This window comes from Gallus gallus, chromosome 6 (genome assembly GCF_016699485.2).
Source record: "Gallus gallus isolate bGalGal1 chromosome 6, bGalGal1.mat.broiler.GRCg7b, whole genome shotgun sequence".
Lineage (NCBI taxonomy): Eukaryota > Metazoa > Chordata > Aves > Galliformes > Phasianidae > Gallus > Gallus gallus.
In genome coordinates, this window is record NC_052537.1 from 33881658 (window position 1) to 33903412 (window position 21755).

General features: G+C 41.2%; 1 protein-coding gene across 6 annotated transcripts in view; it reads left to right on the forward strand.

Annotated features, from left to right (window-relative positions):
• DOCK1 (dedicator of cytokinesis 1) overlaps positions 1-21755 on the forward strand; it is a 275550-nt gene that overhangs the window by 200691 nt on the left and 53104 nt on the right. For 5 of the 6 annotated variants that reach the window (XM_046943088.1, XM_046943087.1, XM_040702563.2 and 2 more), the window contains 6 exons: positions 3065-3213; positions 12409-12494; positions 12685-12841; positions 15929-15969; positions 17197-17287; positions 20742-20861. In XM_046943088.1, the coding sequence (XP_046799044.1) occupies positions 3065-3213; positions 12409-12494; positions 12685-12841; positions 15929-15969; positions 17197-17287; positions 20742-20861 (644 nt within the window). The remainder of the gene's footprint in view (positions 1-3064; positions 3214-12408; positions 12495-12684; positions 12842-15928; positions 15970-17196; positions 17288-20741; positions 20862-21755) is intronic. The other variant, XM_040702567.2, reaches the window with a different exon arrangement.

Consider the following 21755-nt stretch of genomic DNA (forward strand, 5'->3'; position numbering starts at 1 on the left):
CAACCTGAGGCCATTCCCTCTCATCCTATCTCTAGTTACACGGGAGCAGAGTCCAACTTCCAGGCAGCTGTAGAGAGTGATAAGGTCATCTCTGAGCCTTCTCTTCTCCAGACTAAACAATCCCATCTCCCTCAGCCACTCTAAGCCTTGTGCTCCAGACCACTCACCAGAAAGCATTGCTTTTATTGAACTAGCCTAGTGGAAGGTAGAAGAGTGAAGGTCTTGAAGGTGAAGTAAACCCATGGTACCGTCATGCAGTGGGCTGGTCACCAGCCCAGCCCTCCCTTCATAGTCCTGACACTAAGGATATACTGGGTAATGATGTTAATGTTGTTGAAGGGAAGACCAGGGTTAAAAATAGACCTGAACTTTGAGTATTATATAAAACGGAGTCATTACAAATAACACTCCGTATTTGTTATGCGTGTGCACAGCTGACCCAAGTCAGAGGTGAGGTTGCTAACAAATTGCTCAGTGGCCCAAAGGTAGATTAGAAGAAGCTGGGAAATGAGAATCATGCAGATAAAGAAAGCACTTGCATATTGGCTCACTCAGGTGAAGCTCACTGCTGTTGGGTTAGCAGTCTGCATAGAGAACACCGTGGCAAGGCAGAAGCCACTGTGGAAAGTTTGTTACGTAGTCAGAAAAAAAAATAATCCTGGTTTTGCATGCAGCTTTTAAAACAGATGTGCAGTTCGTCTTTTGGAAGAGAGGCCGCAGTTTTCTTCCAGATTTGTCATATATTAAATCTCTGTGTGGGATCTCCCGTGTTTCTGAGGGGGGTGGGAAAAAAGGGAGAATTCGTGGCTTGGTTGTTTGTCAGAAAGGGCTGTGTGTGACATGCAGCTGCAGTGGAGGCTCTCGGGCACCAGAGTATGACCATAGCCTTTGGTTTGTGCTCTGTTGCTGTGAGCATCACACTGAGAGATCACATCATCCAGGCACTCAGCATGGTGTCACTGCCTGCTGCTGCATGCCCTGCATGGCATAGAGGGCCTGTGGGCCTGCTGCTGCCTGCCCTATTCAGGCCCAGGTGTGTGTGAAGTGGAAGGTCCCTCAGGCCTATCCTGTGGGTGCTTCAGCATACGGGGGCTGTGATCTCCATTCAGGTCTGTGCTGTGCTGCTCAATCACTTTGTTTTTGATGGGGGAACTGTGCATTTCACTTCAGAAGAGGAAAAGGGGGAGTCAGAGATGAAAAAGAATAATAATCCTTTGGAAATTCTCCATTTTTCACGTCTCAGTTTCAGCGGACGTTTGTTACTTTTCTGAGCGGGGTCCCTACATGTGTAGCACTGGAAAACCACTGTGGCCCACGGAGAACCGCGGGACGTTGGATTTGTGCCTGACAAATAACTTCTGTCACTATCATTTGTTTTCTGAAGTATCAGCTCTGACGTTTCTCAGGCATAATACAAGAAAACTGGCACCTGGGATGCTGAGTGTAATACTGCTTGTAAGGGAGGCAGAGAGGGCTGCACTGCTCATACTGCTGCTCCTGACCAGCAGCCAGCATTGGAGCATCACACAGCGTAGTGATTTTGGTTCAGTGTTCCTTCCCCCTAATAGCATTGCTAATGCTAATGGGATTCTGAAGTTTGCCAAATCAAGTAACATAAATTATCTCTCTTTAAAAAAAATAGGCAGCAGTGTGTTTTATCTTTAAAGGATTTTTTCTTGATTACATTTGTTCAGATTTATGTTACTTCTGGTCAAAAGTGAAACTGCTAATTGAATACTTCCACAGTAACTGCCATGCCAGTGTAATGCAATGGAATCTGAATGAATTAAGATGTGTTTGTGTTGTGCACCACTGATAAGCTGCAGTGAGAAACAAGAGTGTTAAAGCTGGGGGGGCTGAGGGCTCCTGCAGTTAGCTCAGCTCTAAGCAGCCCAGCCCACCAGCAGTGTGTTCCCAAAGCACTCTGTTGCCTGCAGCCATTGACCTCTTCTTTGTAAGAAACTTCACCCACTGAAACTTGGATGCCCTGCAAGGTACACCGAGCAGTGTGAATTTCTACTCTTAGTATTATTACTATTACAAAACCAAATGAGCTCCATAATGTTCCAGGTTCACCGCAGTGCTTTAAGGTATTGGACTTCTAATGTCTTCCATACAGGAATCTTTGCGTTTTCTGTTAGAATAAACCTACTCCTGCTGCTCTGATTTAGGTAGTTGTCATCTGCCACAGCTGAGAGAAAACAAATACCCACTGTTTGGCTTTTACGAAGTCCTGGTTGGAACCTTTGTGTTTTCTGAACTTCCACCATTGAGTTGTGTGCTTAGAGCTCCCCAGTGCCCTTACGCTGCCCTGCACAGGCATCTCTCCGTGGTGGAGCTGAGTAGGTCATTTGCAGAATGTATAATCTCCATCCTCTACACTTCATCCAACAAAAGAACAGGAACTACGTGTTCTTAACGAGTCCAGTATTTATTAGGCTTTGTGTTGCTGTTAAGGGTTCCTTTCCGCTCTGTGTGCAGAGCACATAGCAGAGAGCACGGGGGGAGGTGTGCTTTTCTGTTGGGAAGGTAAACCTGAAATAAAGTTAGCAAGTCAGATCGACTCCTGGAGAAAGGAGACATATTGTCAGCTAAGCTAAGATGTAGCTTCATGTCTCGGGGCTGTGTAAGCATGCACTCGTGGTGACATTTTGATAGAGTGACACAAGGAACATTTTGTACGCTGTGGAAGATGCAGAAGTCTAAATAAGTTAATACAAGTGATGTGCCTTTTAGCTGCCTTCTCTTCTATCTGTAAGGTATATTTAAAGAAAACCCTGAAGTTTAATACATGTGTAAGCGGGGGTGATTTGTGGAAAACGCAGCAGCTTTCAGCTTGATTATTGGTTGAGCGACTCTTCATTGGTTTGGGTTTATAATATCACATACTTAACCTCTTGGGAAGTAAATTACAATACATATTTCAGCAAAGTCTGATCTTGAGAACTACTGTCTTGCATTGGAACTGTATGACAATTTATGGCTATGGCTTTTAGAACAATTATCTTCTACCAAGTCAGTGGCCATTCATTAGCTCTGAAATGTGTTTTTTTTCTCTTTAAAGGTCAGCATAAAATCAAGTTCATCCCAGAAATGGTGGGACCTATCTTGGAAATGACACTTATCCCCGAAACAGAGCTTCGAAAAGCTACGATCCCCATCTTCTTTGATATGATGCAGTGTGAATTTCATTCCACCAGAAGCTTCCAGATGGTAAGCAGTAAGCAACAACTACTTGAAGGCGTAAGGCAGATTTAGCTGTTCGTTGACAAAAACATATGAATTTTTGTTGCTTCGTTATTTGTTTTGGAAGAAAACTATAATTATGGATTTGTTTATTTTCTATAACTCTGGCTATAGAATTTTAATCTGAAGGTTTTAAATTCTCACTGAAGGCAAAATTTGCATGAGGTAAATGAAACCTTTCTTTATGATACAGCAGGAGAGCAAAGACAGATGTCTTAAATTTTCACTGTGACTTAGGAAAGGAGTTTGCTTCTGAGTTGAGTTGGACGTGAAGAGAAGCCTGATAATGTGACAAAAGAAACTATAATGTGTGCAAATTCATCATCTCTAGTATCGTGCAATTTTGATTCTATTAACCATATTGTTAGTATCGTCTTGAAGAGGAAAAAAGGCTAACCAACCAGTGGCAGCATATCTTCCTGCTCGGTAGTTAACGCAACATCCAAACTACTAGTGGGGTATTTTTATCGTATTCTCATTTCACATGCTGAAGTCCTTGAATAAGCACACGCTGATAGCTGAAGCTTTTAAGAGACAAGTGTGATGAAGGAGAGTTTCTTGAGATTCTTCATTTTACCTTCTTTCTCTTGAAACTTGAACTTATACATGGAGTGTAAAACTAGTTAAGCCACGTAGTTTTGTAACATGAAGCAGTGTGGCTACTTTACACGGTGAAATTTCTGTCCATTCAGGATATGACTTTGAAAACTTTGCAATACAGTTTGATGTGTTGCTTACTTTTCTTTTTTCCCTTCTCTTACCATTTTTCTTTCCTGGATGGGAAGTCTTATCTTTTTCTGTATATATATATATATATTTTTTTTAGTGAGCTGTTATTCATAACCAGCTCTTAATCTGTAGCCAAAATAAATGAATGCCTGCGTGAAGAGATTTAAACATGGGGAAATTGCATCAGCTTTATTACTTTGATTTGTTTTGCGCTGGGTGCTGTATGGAAAGGTTGTGAACTGTATTTTGGATCCATCCAATTACTGCATAATCATTCTTTCTTATGTTTGACTCTGATGATACTGTAAAGATTGAAATGCTCGCTGGGATGCCATTTAAACTGTTTCCTGTCAGACGTTCTCTTTGTTACTTGTCGTTTTTTATTTGTACAATTATACGGATCATGAATAATCTGAGGGTAACTTTATAGCTAAATTTATGGCCCTGTGTTTTCTTGATGGAAGAAAACCAGCTCTGTGTGGAATATTTGGGTGATTTTAAGAAATGAGCATCTTAAATGTTTCACACAATTTTTTTTTTTGCCTGTTGAGAAGAAAAATGTCTGGTGCTAAAGTCAGAGATGTCCTGGATTGTAGATAGTCAAACTTGTATTTCTTGTGTCAGTACTGCTGCTTTCTTTATGGATGTAACATTGATGTGACAGGTACAGCAGTATTAAACCTTTTTTTACTGCATTTGGAGTGAACCGTTATGTCAAATGGAATAATCAATCTATTCATTTATAATTTTGCAGATAATGTAGTTATATGCATGCTGGGGCTCTGAGATGGGTGTTTTGGGAATGAAGATCACCAGCAATTTCCTTTGTCCTCAGGCGTGCACCCTTTCAGCTCTCGTAGGCTTGCATACATCCATTTTCTGCAGGCAGTCATCCCTGGTGCACTGCCACTGGGTCACCTCTTACTTCCTCATTGCTTCTCCAAACAAGGACTGGGGGGCTGACCTTATCTGTGAGGCAGAAAAGGCATTTGGTCCTTCAGTCTTCTCGTTAGGTGTAACTTGGCAGCCCCATTCACTATCAGACCTCATCTGATGTCTCTGAGCCATCTGCATGCAGCCAGCAGAGGATGTGTTCAAAATGCCATATAAACCCCGTAAGAGTTGTCTGCCTGGCAGGTTCCCTATAGCATCCACTTACAGACCCTGGTAAGGCGTAAAGGTTTGGAACTGTGAGCATCGCAGGCCGGTGTCAATCCAAGTTGGCTGCAGCCATATGGAGGTTGAGGTATGACTGGAACTGGTCCAAACAAATAACTTGTTTATCAACAGTAGCGTTTGATGTCTTCTAAATGATGGAAATAGATATGAAGTAATTTAAATATTACCGGTACCTAGGCAAGTTTTCATACTTAATCTGCCAGTGTAACATACAGCATTTTGGTACGTATGTGCAACTACCAATTATTACTGCCTAGTCTTGCTTTTAAAGAGAAGTTCAAAACCAAATGGTTGGCTGCTGTTAAACTAATCTGCCAGAAATCCAATTATCTAACCTTATTAGTCACATCAGCAAGGGTTTAAATTGGCTCCACTTCTCCAGCAGATGTGCAAACCTCATGATGTGTGTGGGAGGAATTTGCAGAACTTCTATGATGCCGTGATGGCTTGTGCTTTGAGCAGACAGCTTTCCCCATGGCTGTTTTAATTTCTGTACGAATTGGTAAAACCAGTAACAGGCAGAATGGGGATTTTGCTCTTCCACTATATATAGCCCTGAGAAGAAGCAGAAGATAAATTCCTCTAAATTAAAGGCCGACTGAATTAAAAGCTGGAGTTACCCATCTTTGTCCTTTCCCTTTTATGGTGCTTTGAAGCATTATATAGGCTTCAAAGTAGCCTCTACCTCAAAGCGCGAATCTGATACTAAAGTCTGTGTGAGATTGAAGCTTTCCTATAGAAGAAAATGTCTCCTTCTCCACTCTGCTATTTCCCCTTTGCTTGTTTTACCAGTAAGCGCTCCAGATCAAAGGGAATATGTCAGAGCCACAGAAGGCATGAAAGAATGTTGCTTTGATTGTTCAAGTCCTGGTCAGGTGAGCGTGATGGATCCCGTGGTGACAGCAGGGGAGGAGGTTTGTCATGGAACAGTCATTCCACTGAAGTGTGGAATTTGAAGCATTAAAAGCCCCAACCTCTTGCTTTGGCAGCCTGTTCCTTCCATCTGTCGCTTCCTCTAGTTCCATTTCTTATGAACGTTCCGGTTTGTTTGCCTACCCAAAACTTTGACTTGCCTTTTATAAACCCGTCGTGGCTGATTGAATTCTGCTTATTTTTGAGCTGATCCAGTTCATGGAGAGGTGCTAGTGTAGGATGTGGTACAAAGCATGCCATGGAGAAAGTAGGAGGCAGGAGGAGATGCTTCTTTGGCAAAGGGAGACGTTTGACAGGCTCTGCCTATCTCATAGCACAGCATCACAATATGATTACTTTTTGTTGTTCTGATGTGTATAAATTAGCAGAAGTAATTATTTTAAGAGACAAAAAATAACTAATAAGGTAAGGGGTTAAGTCTGAAGTGCTTCTCTGGTCTTTATTCTCCAACGTTATGACACGTCTCATCTAATAACGAAGAAGGAACAGCCCTCACCTCCAAAATAACCCCCCCACTCTGCAGTAGTGAACATGCAGAAGTTACAAGTCCCATATGTCTAGTTTTCAGGCTGAGCAGCATTATTAAGGAGGATTGTCAAAGTGTCCAGTGGTGTTAGCATCAGAGTTATAAGCATGCAAGATACAGCTTGTGTTCTTATGCTGTAAGAATAAGGAGCTGTGTAAAAGTAATGGTCTGAGGAAAGCGCCCCAAAACCAGAACAACACATCTGCTCCATTTTATACAAATTGGAAAGCCACTTAGCATAATAGAGCCATTGCCAAAAAGATAGAAAAATGATAGAGAAATGCATAATGAATGACTGCATAATGCAAAATCATATAGAAATGCATAATCAATGAATGCATAATACAGATGATTGCTAAAATAAAACTATGGCTGCATCTAAAGTACCTCGAGCTAATGTTCTGTTGTGAAGAGAATTAAATGAGGAAAGATGGGATGAGGGGAAAACCCTTTTAATTCATTTCCAGCATTTAACAATAAATCCTCGTGTCATCGAGGCAGCGATACCAGCATTTTAATTTGCTCTGTAATTTCTTGTTGGTTATCAATGAGTTTCAAATTGATATAATTCTTCTTAGTTAGCTGGTTTGCTCAAGTATCTATCACATTTTACAACCTGTAGTTCCCTTTTAGGTCTTTTTTACAAGCTCTGAACCCTGTGTTAGCCTTCGCCTCTCCATGCTATAGATTTGAGGGCAGAACAGAAGTGATTGAAGTGTAAATGTTTAAGTTTTATTTATTTTCTGGTCTTTCAGAATATTGGTATTCTTCCCTCACCTCACCTAAGAGCAAGGGAAAAATCTGATGCAGTGAGTCCAGAAGCATCCCAAATCACTTCGTATTAAATGGCCACTGGACCTGTTTGTTGACCAGGATGCTCTGGGAAAAGAGGAAACGAAACAGATAAAACTGCTGGGAATTGCCACAGCCTTTGTAATGGCCTTTTAACAAAGTTTCACAGGATCTTTGTGTTATTTCTTCACTAGGACTAATTTCCAGTGGTGCTATCTGTCCCTTGAATCGTACATGGCAAATTCATTATTATCTCGTATCTAAACAAATTTATAGCAGCTTGGCGGATTGAAAGACCTCCTCATCTACAGCTAGATTAAATTGTCAGCCAGTGCTGCAGTTATAGCCTGCCTACACTATAGGTAAACCTAAACCCAAAGTGATTAGTTGAGCAGACACTTGAAGATGCTTGATAGCTTACATTGATTTGTAACCACTGTTTTCTCAGTATGAGAGATTGTAACAGACAGATGAAGCAGTGGATATACTCTATGCTAAAGTTCACATGCACATCCTAAAGGGAAGCTGAGATCTCGATCAGCTGCAAGGAAAAGTTGATAATAATTTCCTGTAATCTTCCTAGCATCACCCCTCAAGCTTTCGCTGCCAACAGAAAGATATGAATCTAGCTCATTGATAGTGCTAGAGGTATCCTCTCAGTCTCCAGAAGGAACCTCAGCAAGTGTCACTGGCTGTAGCAGGAACATGGAAAATATGGTGCTTCTTCACTGGAACAAGTTGCCCAAGGAGGCTGTGGATGCCCCATCCCTGCAGGCATTCAAGGCCAGGCTGGATGTGGCTCTGGGCAGCCTGGTCTGCTGGTTGGCGACCCTGCACATAGCAGGGGGTTGGAACTCAATGAGCATTGTGGTCCTTTTCAACCCAGGCCATTCTATGATTCTAGGATTCACAGTAAATTCCTTTGTTATAATTGCAGTCCTAGCTTGTGTTACTTTATATGCTTATACATTTAAAGCAAAAAAAAAAAAAAAAAGGGAAGTAGGGAAGTTGGAGATTTTTTAATCGTAATTTTTTTACGATTTTAATTTTAATTTTAATGCAGCATCCCAGAGCCACGTGCTCGTTTGACTCCATGGCCCCATTCTTTCCCTGTTGTGGAAGACCATAGCTGTACGAACTGTGCTGTGTGCCCATGAAATGTTCTTTTGTGGAGAGAAGGAATCCTGACTGTGTTAAACAACATTCAGTCATCTGGGTTGAGTGATCTGAGCCACGTCATCTTCTTGATAGGTGTGAGGAATGATCATAGAGCAAGGGAATGTTGTTAATGGTCCATTCCCTTAAAAACCTCAAAATGCCACAGCTCAGTTCAACCCAAGAGGGCTGGCCCAACAAAGCCCAGATTTACAGAGATTTAACTAAAACTGATATCAGAAGAATAGTCAGGGTCCTGTGTGACAAATGTAATTGCTCTTCTTCATATGAGTAATCTCTCCCTAAAAAATACATCACCTACAGGGCTCCTGCTGGCAGCAAGTGTCATTTTTCACATTGGTATGGAAAGTCAATTTCATTCTGGTCTCATTAGAGAACATGAATTTTGTGACTTCTCTGTTTCATTGTCGCATTGCCTCACTCTTTTATTTGACACATCCTTTTACTGTGGGAACATGTTTCAGCTTGGGGTTGCCTCTTAGAGGAGGTGGATTGCATTATTCTTCCTTTTCTCATTTTCCTGTCATTTTTTTGAATTATGGATTCATGGTATTAAAAACCTTATTTCACTTCACTTTCCATTCATTCCTTCACAAATAAAGTAGTGTAACAGTGGAACAGGTTACCCAGAGAGGCTGTGTAATCAGCCATCCAAGGAGATCTTCAGGACTTGGCTGAGTTACAGTTGGCCTGCTCTGTGTTGGAAATGATTTTGCATCACCTGGGAGTTTGGACTAAATGACCTTTGAGATCTGTCCCAGTCAGCATTCCCGTGAGTTTTTTTGTGGATGATTTGGGGTATAGAGAGCACCTTTGATATTATTTAACCTGAGGCTTTAGTTTTTTGTCTCCAAGAGAGTCAAGAATAATATGAAAAATTGTTTAAGGTAGAATATCTGTTGTTTGGGTACTTAGTTGACTTTATCTCCATATACACAACAAAGTCTCTAGGTAGGATTTCCTGACAGCTCACAGTTAGGCTGAATTAGGCTAACAACGTGCATGTATCCCAGGTTTGCACTGAGCAGTAGGTGAGCAGGACGTTTTCTGTAGTTACTCATCATGATAGCTCATAGTCATTGAACTCACAGCAGAGATTTTTATTTCTCTGTTCTTAAGACAATTCTGGCAGGCTGCCACGTGGAATGGAAAAATAAATTTCCCGGCTCAAATGTGGAGGATGAAAACTCTGGGGTGGGCTGTGAAGATAGGAGGCCCTGAACGTTGGTGATGCTGATGATGAGAAAACTGTGGAGGGTTTGAAATGGAGACAAGAAGCGTCATGATCTGACTGTGGGTTTCCACAGTACAGTAATAGTACCCAAACTACTACGGAGCCTGGTAAGGTGTTCAGAGAATGATTTGTCCTAGTAAAGAGCTGTGTTTTGCAGTTCTTTGGAGTCATATAAACAGTCAAACCCTATATACCAGCGTACAGTTCTGCCTAAAAATGATTTGTCTTAGCCAGGCGGAAGCATCTCCATTGCATTTTGTATGCAGTCTCAGCTTGACCAGAGAGTGCATGTTCCTATGTTCCCAGCTGCTGGGCCTTGAGCAGAGCAGGACCCTGCAGGAGGGCGTGCAGACACCTCCGGCCCTGGGGTTGTGATGCTGCTCCTCACCCCCAGTGCTGCAATCTTTGTCCTGTTCTGCTTGCAGTTACCTCGCCATGTGCATGCAGCAGTTGTTTCAGGACCAAGACACTGTGGCAGAGCTAAGGTCAAGCGTCTGCTTGGTATTTGACAGAGACATTATGATAACCTCTGCTGGCAGAGGAAGGGCTGCGTGGGCAGAGCACAGAATGCGGTGTGTTGGCAAAAGGGCCGGCAGTGGACGGAGCTACACCTCCTCACAGTGATATAAATTAAGGTGGTATAAAAACGCTCTCTTGTCGTCAGAGATTCATCGTGACACAAGTCTTTTGGCAAGGGATCTGTGATCTCACACTCCTTGCTGAAATAAATACGCCAGCAGAACTTTGCATTGTGGGCTAGAAAAATGCTGCATCTTTAAAGCCAAACCAACCCAAGCCCAGCTGCTGGCTGCAGATAACAGCTCATCTTCCCCAGCTCCCCTTGGGGCTGACCCTGTGGAAAATACCCATCCCCTGCTGTCTCTGCTGCCCTTTGGTTGCTGTTTGTACAGTGGCTGGGGCAGCAGCACCCTGGGATGCCATACTTGTCATCCTGCTTGGTGCATCATGGCTAGGAGCAAGGCTCAGGCTCTCTGTGCCCTGCCAGCTGGGGTACTTTGGGGCAGTGGTCCCCTGCCCTGGTGCCAGTTACCAGCCCTCTGCAGAGACTGCTGGGCTGGCAGGATGCTCCATAGAGATTTTTCCTCCTGGTTCGTGGGTTTTGATTTTATCTTTCAGCATAGATTTCAGCTAAATCTTCAGCACATGACCTCCATTGTTGCATCCTTGCTGGTGTTCCTGGTGAAAGAAAAGTCAAATTTTACCTTCAGACTTGCAGCAGAAGCCTGTGTTCTCAGTTATAGAAAGCCCCATTCTGATGGGAAGTGGGAAGTAGCTTTAGCAGAGGAGCTAGGACTCTTGTCACTATAACGCAGATGTCCTACGAGGTGGAAACAGTTTATAAAGAACAAGAAATGCTATTAGGGTACTGGGGACCTGTGACGCAGGGAAGGAAAGCTCGTGGCTGGAGTTGTCGTATTGCATGTCTAGCTTGGAAGGCTGTCGTGCTAGGCAGTCTGTTCTGTTTTCATTTGCACATGATATGCTGTTAATATTAACTGGAGATGCAAAGTACATCTCTTGACATTTACCAGAATGTTAGTACACTTTGTTCTTGCACAGGTGGTCCTTTGCTTCTCCTCTGAATAGTCAGGTACTGCTGAAGCAAGTGACAGTGAAAAACCTGAAGCCAACAGCTCTGTCGATACGTCCCTGCTCTTACTAATGGGGTCACAGTCACCTGCAGGAGGATCTTCTTTTCACCCTGGCTCTTGTGCTGAGGTTTCTTGGCAATAAGTTGAATCACTGCTGATGTGGATGTCCGTGCTTATTTACTGCAGAGATAGGAATTAGATGACGAGATCGACTTGTCACATAGCAGCAGACCTAGAGTGTTCCTTCCTCTGCTCATAGTTTGAATTCATTCCTAATCTGAGCCCTAGCAAAAAAAGCAGGAGCAGTAAAATCCTCTGTAGTCATTAAAACTATGAATTACCCAGATTGCATTTGAAATGTGTTCTAATGCTTGCTTTGTGTTATTTCCCTAATCAGAATATTTACTCTTAAGTTGTTTGAAACAGATCCTTCCTGCTCTGCAGTGCCTTATTAATGGGTTTATTGAGTCATGCCATGGTAGGGTCAATACCTGTATGCTACAAAGGGATGGGATGTTAGCAGTGCTGGGGCGTTCAGCTGGCTGAGAGAGCCAACAGCCTGAGCAGCCTTTGGTGTTATCTGTCATTTCTACTGGAGCTTTCACAGATACCTTATTTTGCCTTTGTTTCTATTGTCGTTATTGCAGGGGACATTGTTGTGTTTTTTTTTTTTCCTTCTTGATTTCCCCTCCCTTTATCCTTGTCATTAAGCTCCTTATTTAGTTTTACCTAATGCAAATATTTAAGCTTCATTTAACAACACGACCAATGATTTCTTCAACAAAAAATCCTTGTAGGGCAGCAGATCATCATGGATGGTCTGATAGCAAAGACTGCAAACTCTTAAAGTCAATCAAGCTTTAAAATAGTGGCAAAACGTCTCACCGAGATACCCAACCAATCTGTGAACCATTGAGACTGCAGTCATAAAGTGAAATATTTGCCATCTGATCATTTACGCTTGCTTTGTTTAATTATAGTTTGAAAATGAGATCATCACAAAACTGGATCACGAAGTGGAAGGAGGCAGAGGAGATGAGCAGTACAAAGTGTTATTTGACAAAATGTAAGTGTTGATCAGCAGCGAGATTTATGTTGTGGTGAAGTCAGGAGAGAGGGCAATTAGTCTACAATGAACTTTGTAGCCTAGAAATAATTAAAATCTGTTAATGGTGCGCAATATTTAAAATGGCACCTGAGTCAAGGTTTTTTCTATGTGTGCTTAACAAGGCGTGTGTAATTGGCTGTTTTTTTAGTCTCTTGGAGCACTGCAGGAAGCACAAATACCTCGCTAAGAGCGGAGAAACTTTTGTCAAACTTGTTGTCCGCCTGATGGAGCGGCTGTTGGACTACAGGACCATCATGCACGACGAGAACAAAGAGAACCGCATGAGCTGCACCGTCAACGTGCTGGTAAGCAGGAACCTCCTGCCTGCATCAAGGACTTCAGTTGTATGCCTTTAGCAAAATATTTTGTTTAACGTAGAATACGTGTTAAGATCTTCATTCAAGTTCAGTTCATTTTTCTCTCTTTTTTTTTTTATTAAATGAGAGCTAACCTGTGAAAACATGAGTGATGACTTGAGCTACTTTGAAGAAGGGACGTTTCAGGACCTGGTCTTTGAGGGGCTGTTCATTGATATTTGCTAGTTGTGCGTGAATAACTTTATATAGAAGAGCCCTTGACATAAAGAACAAAGGAGTCACATGCGGTTTGCTATTGAATGCGTGTATTTGCAGTCCCATTTGTATTCTGCTCCTGTATTCAGAATGTCTGAACGATATTGAATCATAGAATCCTAGAATGGCCTGGGTTGAAAAGGACCACAGTGATCATCCAGTGTCAACCCCCTGCTATGTGCAGGGTCGCCAACCAGCAGACCAGGCTGCCCAGAGCCACATCCAGCCTGGCCTTGAATGCCTGCAGGGATGGGGCATCCACAGCTCCTTGGGCAACCTGTTCAGTGCATCACCACCCTCTGAGTGAGAGTTATTAGTTCACGGGGAACAGAAGCAGTTTGTTTTTTCCCTCATAGATACAAAATTTCCTTCTCTTCATTTGAGAAATTCTGCAGTGCCTGGTCTGCACTACAAACCTTGATCTGTTTATGTCAGAGCTGGAAGAGCAGAAGTTGGTTCATAGTACACTCCTCATGCTTGTTGCTGGAAGCATTAGAGTATGAGATTTTATTAGCACAAAATCAGCACATCCAGAAAAATTGTGTTAAAGTTTAGAGACCTCTAACATACTGCTGGTTAGATTTGATGTTTTTCATTAGGACTCAGTACTAAACTGCTAGCAGTTAGGGAAACATAGCTACTATCTGCGTAACGTTATCAACGCATACTTCATTTCAATGTGTGGGGTGCAGACAGTGCTTATTGCCTAATGCACTGTGGCTGATAGATCTCATTCAGGCTGGGCTGGAAAGATCTCAGTAAATAGTTTGTAGCTTTAGCACTTGGGAGTGCTGCAAATGGGCTCAGCTCATGCAGCACAGCCTTTGTGCTGCAGTGTCGTGCAAGCTGTAAACGAAATGAGAGAGAGTATAGAGACATCAAGTCAGGGATTGGGATTTTATTTTTAGTTTGTTTTTCCTCTCTGTGCACATCAAAAAGCATCAGAATGTTTAGTGAATGGGGAAGGAGGGGGAACTCGGAGAGATGTCACCGGCTGTTGATGCAGCGAGTGCCCTTGGGTTGCTGCAGAAAGGCACGGTGTCCTCCTGAGCAGAACTGGAGTTACAGAAACCTGCAGTTAGCACCAGGCAAGATAGAACATAAAAAAAGCACACGCTCTACATGCTCTGAAGCATGCCCACAATGTATAAAACTAGGGAAATTTCCTAAGGAAGGTGAACGGATTCATCTTTCCTGTCATTATAATGCTCTTGAGACTCTTGCCAGTAATTCCTGCCATAGCGGCCGTGAGGGAACTGGTGGCACATGTAGGGGGTGGTTTTGTTTTCTCTGTCTCCTGATGGAGATTCTGCCATCAGAATTCTTCAGGTGGTTGCAGGTGATAAATCCTGTGGGTGATGTACTGCTGTCGAGTTAAATCACGGTGAGTTACCCACACACGGCTCTGCCACCCAAGTCTGCAGAAAATGGATGAAAGCGTCGCGGGGCAGAACTTCACTTAGTTTTCAGTAGGCATGATTTAAAACCTGAGGTTGATTTGAAAGTCCCATTTGCCCTCCAGGGCCAATACAGTCTTTTCATCATTCTCCATGCACCTGAAGTGAAATTTATGCCTTTGCAAAATCTGACCCAGGGCCAACGCTCAGCGTAATTCCCTCTTGAGGTCTCAAAAGAGTTCTTAATTGGGCCTTTAATAATACACAGGCTTTCACAGGATTAGGTTTGCCTGTATCGACTATAGTTTAAGTCAGAGGTTTTGATATGCGTTTAAGCCAATGCTGATGTTAAAGAAAAATAAAAGCCCTCTCTTTTCCCTTGGCTGCTTGTTTCTACCTCTGCCAGCCCTGGCAAAGCATGTGCGCAGCCAAGGGAGCGAGCAGGCCAGAGGAGGGATGGTGCTGGAAGCTCACTCCGAGAACACAAAATAATAAACAGAGTAGGAAAGGAGAATTTTCTGGGGAGTGTCGTTTCATTTGGTTCAATTTGTCTTTTGAGTTCAACCCAAATTGAACTCATCTGAAATTATATGTGCACTAAAAAACTGGTCTTTTTCAACTCAGCGGTGTAGATGCCATCACACGTTTTGGATCTCCTCGAAGGGGATGAGTTTGCATTGGCTCATGCACGTACTGTTATTGGGCTCATGAATGTTTTAGTACCTGCTCACACTGGTTTAATTTAGCACTGAAATACATAGGAATTCAGTGCAGGATATAAATTTGTTTGTAATTTGTTTTCTTAGATATTTTTTTTTAACTTTTGAAGGCAAACTTTAAATTAGATTCAGAAAAGCCTTTAATATCTTGCCCAATTTATCATGTCTTCTATTTACAATATTTGTAGTGTTAACTAGTTTATCTCAAGACCAGAGGCATTCAGACGTTTCTGAAGGAAATGATGAGAATGAAACCAGATAAATAACACTAATCTAACATTTTATTTCAAAGGAAACTATTAGAATCCAAGGGCAGGTGATGTATTTCTCAGCTAAGGTTTAGAATTTTAAATCTGTAGAACAACTGTTTCGTAAAAATTAGGGTTTTGTATATTACAAAATTTCAACTGAAATGGATAATGACATGTGGCTTGCAAATGCCAGAAGCAAATATCTAGTTGTAATACTCTTGCAAATTCTTAACCTTTGCAGTAAGACAGAAACCCTAATATGCTACATCATAAAACACGACAGCGTTGGATTTTGTAAGTTAAATAACTTGGGTTCTATCACTAGAGGCAGATTTTGTTTTGCTGTTTTGAGGTTGATGCCATCCAATAATGAATTTTTAATTCATAACGCGTTCCTTATGCATTTCTTGCTGTGAAACCAAAGACTTTGTAACATTTTTTTTCTTTTTCCAGAATTTCTACAAGGAAATTGAGAGAGAAGAAATGTACATAAGGTTTGTAAACGTGACCGGTGACAAAAATCTGCTTGACTGAGTGTAGCAAAATTGGAGAAAATTAAGATCTTATTAAGCAGTCAGTTGGGGGCTGGAAGGAAAGATGTAATGGAAAGCATCCCTTCTCTGAACCATAAGGACATTCAGAAGCTTATCCTCACTGAGAGCAGTGAGCATTTATAGTTAAACACATGAGATTGTTTTTTGTATCCCTCTTCCAACTTCTTCAGTTTTATTATGATGAACACGTCAATAGGCATGAATGTTATCGCATGAGGAACATAAGTAAGACAAAAGAAAACTGACTGAAGAAACAATTTTCCTTCCTAGTAAGGTAGAAAGTGTATGAGTTGGGGTAAAATGGGCTATTAAATAATAATGATGACTGATACTTACTTTAAAGCTTTTAGGAATCCTTCAAAATCTATTCTCACACAAAGTGAAAATGGTAATATGTTGTTGTGCTTTTTGTAAACCTCAGGGTTCCTAGTCCTCTATTTGTACTTTGGCTTTAAATTGGCTAGACTGTTGTGCTGCAGTGATGAAGCTTCTCTTTTACTGCTATTTTAGGTAGCTAAGTATTATTCATGAATTCATTCTCAGATGCTTGTTATCTATTTGGAAGACTTTTCTCTAGTAAACTCGCTTCCTATTGTTTAAATGAATTTAATTATTGCTTTCATAAAGTGCAAAAATGAATAATATCTAGCAAAAGGCAGGATTGGGAACTGGACATGCACCTGAAGTCATGAGTCCGTCTTGAACAGCAGATTGCCCTCCTTGGCATCGATGTAAAGATAAGCTGTCACTGTCCATCTCCCACTCAAATTCTCTCTGTTAACAAACTTCTATCAAATTTATATGACTTCTATCAAATACATATAAATATTTTTAAATTCACATTTTTAAAAAAAGCTGATCCCCTTTCAGAGGTTTGATGATACTGAAGTTGAGGAATCAGACTTATTTGTTTCTATAACTGGACAGCTAGAGCAATATGGAATTCATTGCTCTTCACAAGTCATTGGGAGAAAAGCTCAGTGGAAATGCAGGTGGTCCTAAATGGTTCTGAACACAGAAACATGGGCACTGAGAGGTAATCCCAGATGTACTTAGATGTTTAAACAGAGATGAACTGTTGTAGTCTCCAGAGCAAGTTATTTTGAATTAATTTGTAACATTTGATGGCCAGCCTGTTTTAAGAAGGAATGCTTTTATTACTTCCAGATACCTGTACAAGCTGTGTGACCTGCACAAAGAATGTGATAACTACACAGAAGCTGCCTACACGTTGCTTCTGCATGCAAAGCTTCTGAAGGTAAACACTGACATACTTTGCAAGGTCTGGAATTCATGCTACCACTAATCAAAAGTAGTAGTGTTTTTGTCAGTCATGCAGTCGGTATTTAAAACTGATTAACATCTGTGCACTGTTTCTTGTCTCAGTTTAATGTTTTGCATGTGTAATTCATTCCTCAGTAAGCAGGAAACAAGCCCTCTGCCATTAGTGTATGTGTATGTATACGTGTATGTACATGAATGGAAGCACAGTCAAGTAAAGACCACACATTAAAAACTGTAAAAGCTGTAATATAAATTTGCTTTAAATATCAAAATTACGTAGTGTGTGGAGGCATTTGTTTCTTATGCCAACGGTGACTGTTTTGTAAGCCTTAGGTATTATTACAGAAACTATGCTAATAGTAACCCCTTTTGTAATGGAAGTGTATCTCATTCCATGCTGTGAATTGTTCTTAGCAATCTTTGATTTAATCTGAGCAATCTGAAGAGAACTGGTGGTGTAAAACGTCTGTTTTGAGAAGTGGACGGCATTAAATCAAGCACTCCTAAAGGATGTATGAGGAATTATTTGTACCTCAAAACTGAGTAACCTGCATCCGAACTATGAGAAGACTAAGTATGGTGCAGAGCGTACTTGTGCAATTTAAATTAAGCCACTTTGAAATATATTTACTATATTTTAAAACAAATAGAGCGTTGTTACTCAGAGAGAATGAGTAAAATTGGTCTGGAGAGTAAAAGCACTGTAGCAATAGCTTTATGCATTATTAGAAGCAGGGACAATTGTTGGACACAGCCTACTGGACGCAGTTACTTTGATAATGAAATATTCTGGGCTGAGATACGTCTCAGAGGGGTGAGGAGCTGAGGGAAAGCTTTGGCATCTTCATCTACACAGCCAGGTGTAGGCTCTCACCTGTGGGTAGAAGCTGAACCGTGTAACTGACTGAGTCTGTGGCAATAAAGATCTCTCGTGTTCCTACTACAGACATAAAACAGAACTGCCTGCTTGTGTGACATTTGCTTATCAGGCCTTGCAAGAGTGAACCTCTTAGAGAAGGTACAACACTGCCTTTCCCACACGCTGCGTTTTCTGGGAAAGTGATGAAATGAACGGTGCCAAAAATGTCATTCAGACTTTTGCCCTTCATGTCTTTACCTCGTTGGTCAATATGCTTTATGTGACCTTAAATGAGAGCTTAGCCAATTTCATTTTTTCTTACAGAAAATCTTCAGAGACTGGATGAGTATCTTAATATACTCTTTTAATTTACCTGAAAGAAATATCCAGTATTATTTTTATTATAATGTGAATCAATAGAAGATGGCAAATAAAAGGGTAATCTTCATTGTAGGCTTTCATCACTAAGCAGATGTTTGTTTATAAATATACTTTATAGGTTGGAAATACTGTACTGTAGAAGTGTATTGATCTGTCTCCTATAATATCGTTGCACAAGTTAGCAGTGGGTGGAGGAGCTCAGTGCTACTTGAGATGCAGCCGTATCATGCTGTGTGTAATTTTAAGCAGCTGAGCTATTCTTTCAAACCTTGAGGACAGGATTTTCAGTGACACTCATCGTTCTCATATGTTGCATTGGACTGATTTTAATGGGATCAATCTTAGGTCAAGACTGAGAGCTTTGAAGAATTTCACCTGTAGTTCTGCAAGTACGCTGTTTTCTCATCGTTTTCTCCAGATTACTGCAAGCTGATGATGTAAACTTTGGGAAAGAGACTTTATGACATAAAATGGAATAGTTTTAATTTTCAACCCCACTAACAGAAGGTGGTGGCTCTTAGCTGAAAAAAAAAATGCCATTGCATTGGAGACTCGCTGAAGTTCATCTGTTTCATAAACATGGCTCTGCAGAACAAAGCTGTACTGTCATCAGTACACTAAAGAGTTCCATTTTGTATTTTTTAGGAAGGATGTAAAAATTGGAAGGTTTAAGAGAGCCATAAACAATAAGAGAAGTGAAGGAAGGTTCTGTCAGCAAGAAATGTCAAGTGCTCTCTGGTTGGCCTGTCAAAAAGGGATCCATTTGATTTGCATCAAATGACTGTCTTCAGGGGAGGGAAATGATATGAAAGAGCCTCCTGTGGTTGGTTAAGGAAAAGATTATAGGAACTAAAAGTTCAGAGCTGCGGTCTGACATACCTACAGTGGGCAGTCTGTAGCCACTGAAATGTGCTGCCAGGGGCTGGGGTGTAATCTTCAGTTCTTCTCATCTCCAGACAGTGACAGAATGTGTTTCTGTAAGATATTGCTGTAATGAAACATGAGCAGTGTTTCAGTCAAATATGAACATTTTGGTGAAATTAAAAAATAATTGGGTGAAATTTAAAGATTGACTTAGGAGGTAAAACTGGGTGATATAGCAGCAGTTCTGTGAAGGAATCTGTGAGTTGATGATCTTTGTACAGATTTCTCCTATTCCAAAAGTTATTTTATTTTCGTGGCCAGTCCTCCTTCTGTAGTGACTTTGATTTTTCAGAGATGAAAGTGAACAGACCTTTAATTTTATTTTTTTTTAACTTCATTTCTTAAGGCAACAAGCCATATTGGAGCACCTGTTCCTGTCTCTTTTTCAATCTATGAAGTTTCATTTGATTTAATGGAGATGTGTGATTTGATTTGATGGAATTTTGTGAGTCTCTTAGGTATTAATTTCCTGCCAGCCTCATGAAAATAGATAGCAGTGGAGAGGTAGGATATAGTATTAGTATCCTGTCTAGGGAGAAGGCTCCAGTATTGTCTCATCTGCAGATGGGTCCTAGGGCATATTGGTGGGAGGAGGGAAGGGAGCTGTAGAAGTGATATGAACATTGGAGTCCAGAGGTTTCAGTTGTGTCTATCCCTTACTGAGCACCAGAATATGGAGGTGCAAGAGAAAGCCATCAAGAATTACATGGTTTTCTCAGGAGTAAGGAGAAACCCATTTAATATCTTTGCCTTGTTTGTCTGTTAGGCATTTGTCAGACAAGCAACTATTTGCAAGCGGGCTGTGTGAAGGAAGCTAGCTGCACTTTTCCACACCTCCAAACATTCTCAACGCATTTTAGCTCTTTAATTTCTGTGCCTTTAGTCATCTCCATTTGTGCTGATGTATCTAGGCTCCAGGGCATCTCTCAACATAAACCTGCTAGTGTTCATTATGCATCCAGCAGGTTGCACCATCAGCAGGCCAAGGTCAGGCTCATCAAACTCACTGAGGAGAGGAGGCCACCTCAAGAAGCTTCCTTCCAGCTGATACATGTAATTAGCCTCCAATTATAGATATAGCATGCAAATAAATGGTCCTTGTGCCCAGGGAATCAAGTTACACAACCATAATAAAATATTTGCTAGCTGTGATACCACTTCTTTAAATCAAGAATGTGTATTTTATTTAGCCTAAATTTACTGACGCGTTCCATAAATTTTGATTTGCCTTCATTTTTCCACTTTTTCTTTCTGTGTGATTTAGTGGTCAGAAGAAGCGTGTGCAGCACATCTTACCCAGCGGGATGGATACCAGGCTGCTACTCAAGGACAGCTGAAAGATCAGCTATATCAAGAAATTATCCATTACTTTGACAAGGGCAAGGTAAAAAGAGGGGAAAAAAAAAGTCCAAATATGTTTCGTTGCTTTTCTCTAACTTATTTACAAGTTGAATAGCGAACGCTGTTTGCATCAACTGACCTTCAGGGAGCTTTAAATTTGTAAGTTGTTATATGGAGTGCTTTATGTGAACACCCTGCCAGCATTTGGAAGATAATAATACTTAAAAAAAAAAAAAAAAAAGTAGTAAAAAAAAATCAATGATACATTTATAACTGCTCTCTTAAAGGTAAATGTATGTGCATATGGTGCCACAGAGAAAATAAGAAGGAAGTGGTACGTGTAACTCACAGGACTTTGTTTTTCCAGCAGTTGAAACAACTAATGCAATCCTTCAGTGACTCTTGTTTTATTTTATGTACATGCATACAGAAAAAATGTCAGAAAGTGGGTGTGTGGTTTGTACCATACGAGGTTAATGGAGAGACTGAGAGATGTTGCTCTTGTTTTTTCAAGAGAAATTTGAATTTGGTGTTGTGAGGTGGGAAGGGATGGGTGTTGGCGTTACCTGTCCACAGAGATGATGATTTAGGGAGAGATGCAGGGACATGGCAGAGCCTGGAAATGGCATGCCTGAAGGGTGTAAATTGGAGAGGTGGAATTCTCTTCATCGGGATGTACCAGAAACATAATCTTGTTTTTCTGTAGTGGTTTAACACCAGTAGAGTGTTTGTACAATCATAAAATGGTTTGGGTTGGAAGGAACGTTTTAAGATTATCCAGTTTCAACCCCCTGCTATAGGCAGGGACTTCTCCTTCTAGACCACATTGCTCACAGCCTCATCCTGCCTGGCCTTGAATGCTTCCAGGGAGGGGTCAACCTGTTCCAGTCTCACCACCCTCACAGTAAAGAATTTATTTCTAATATTTGGTCTAAAT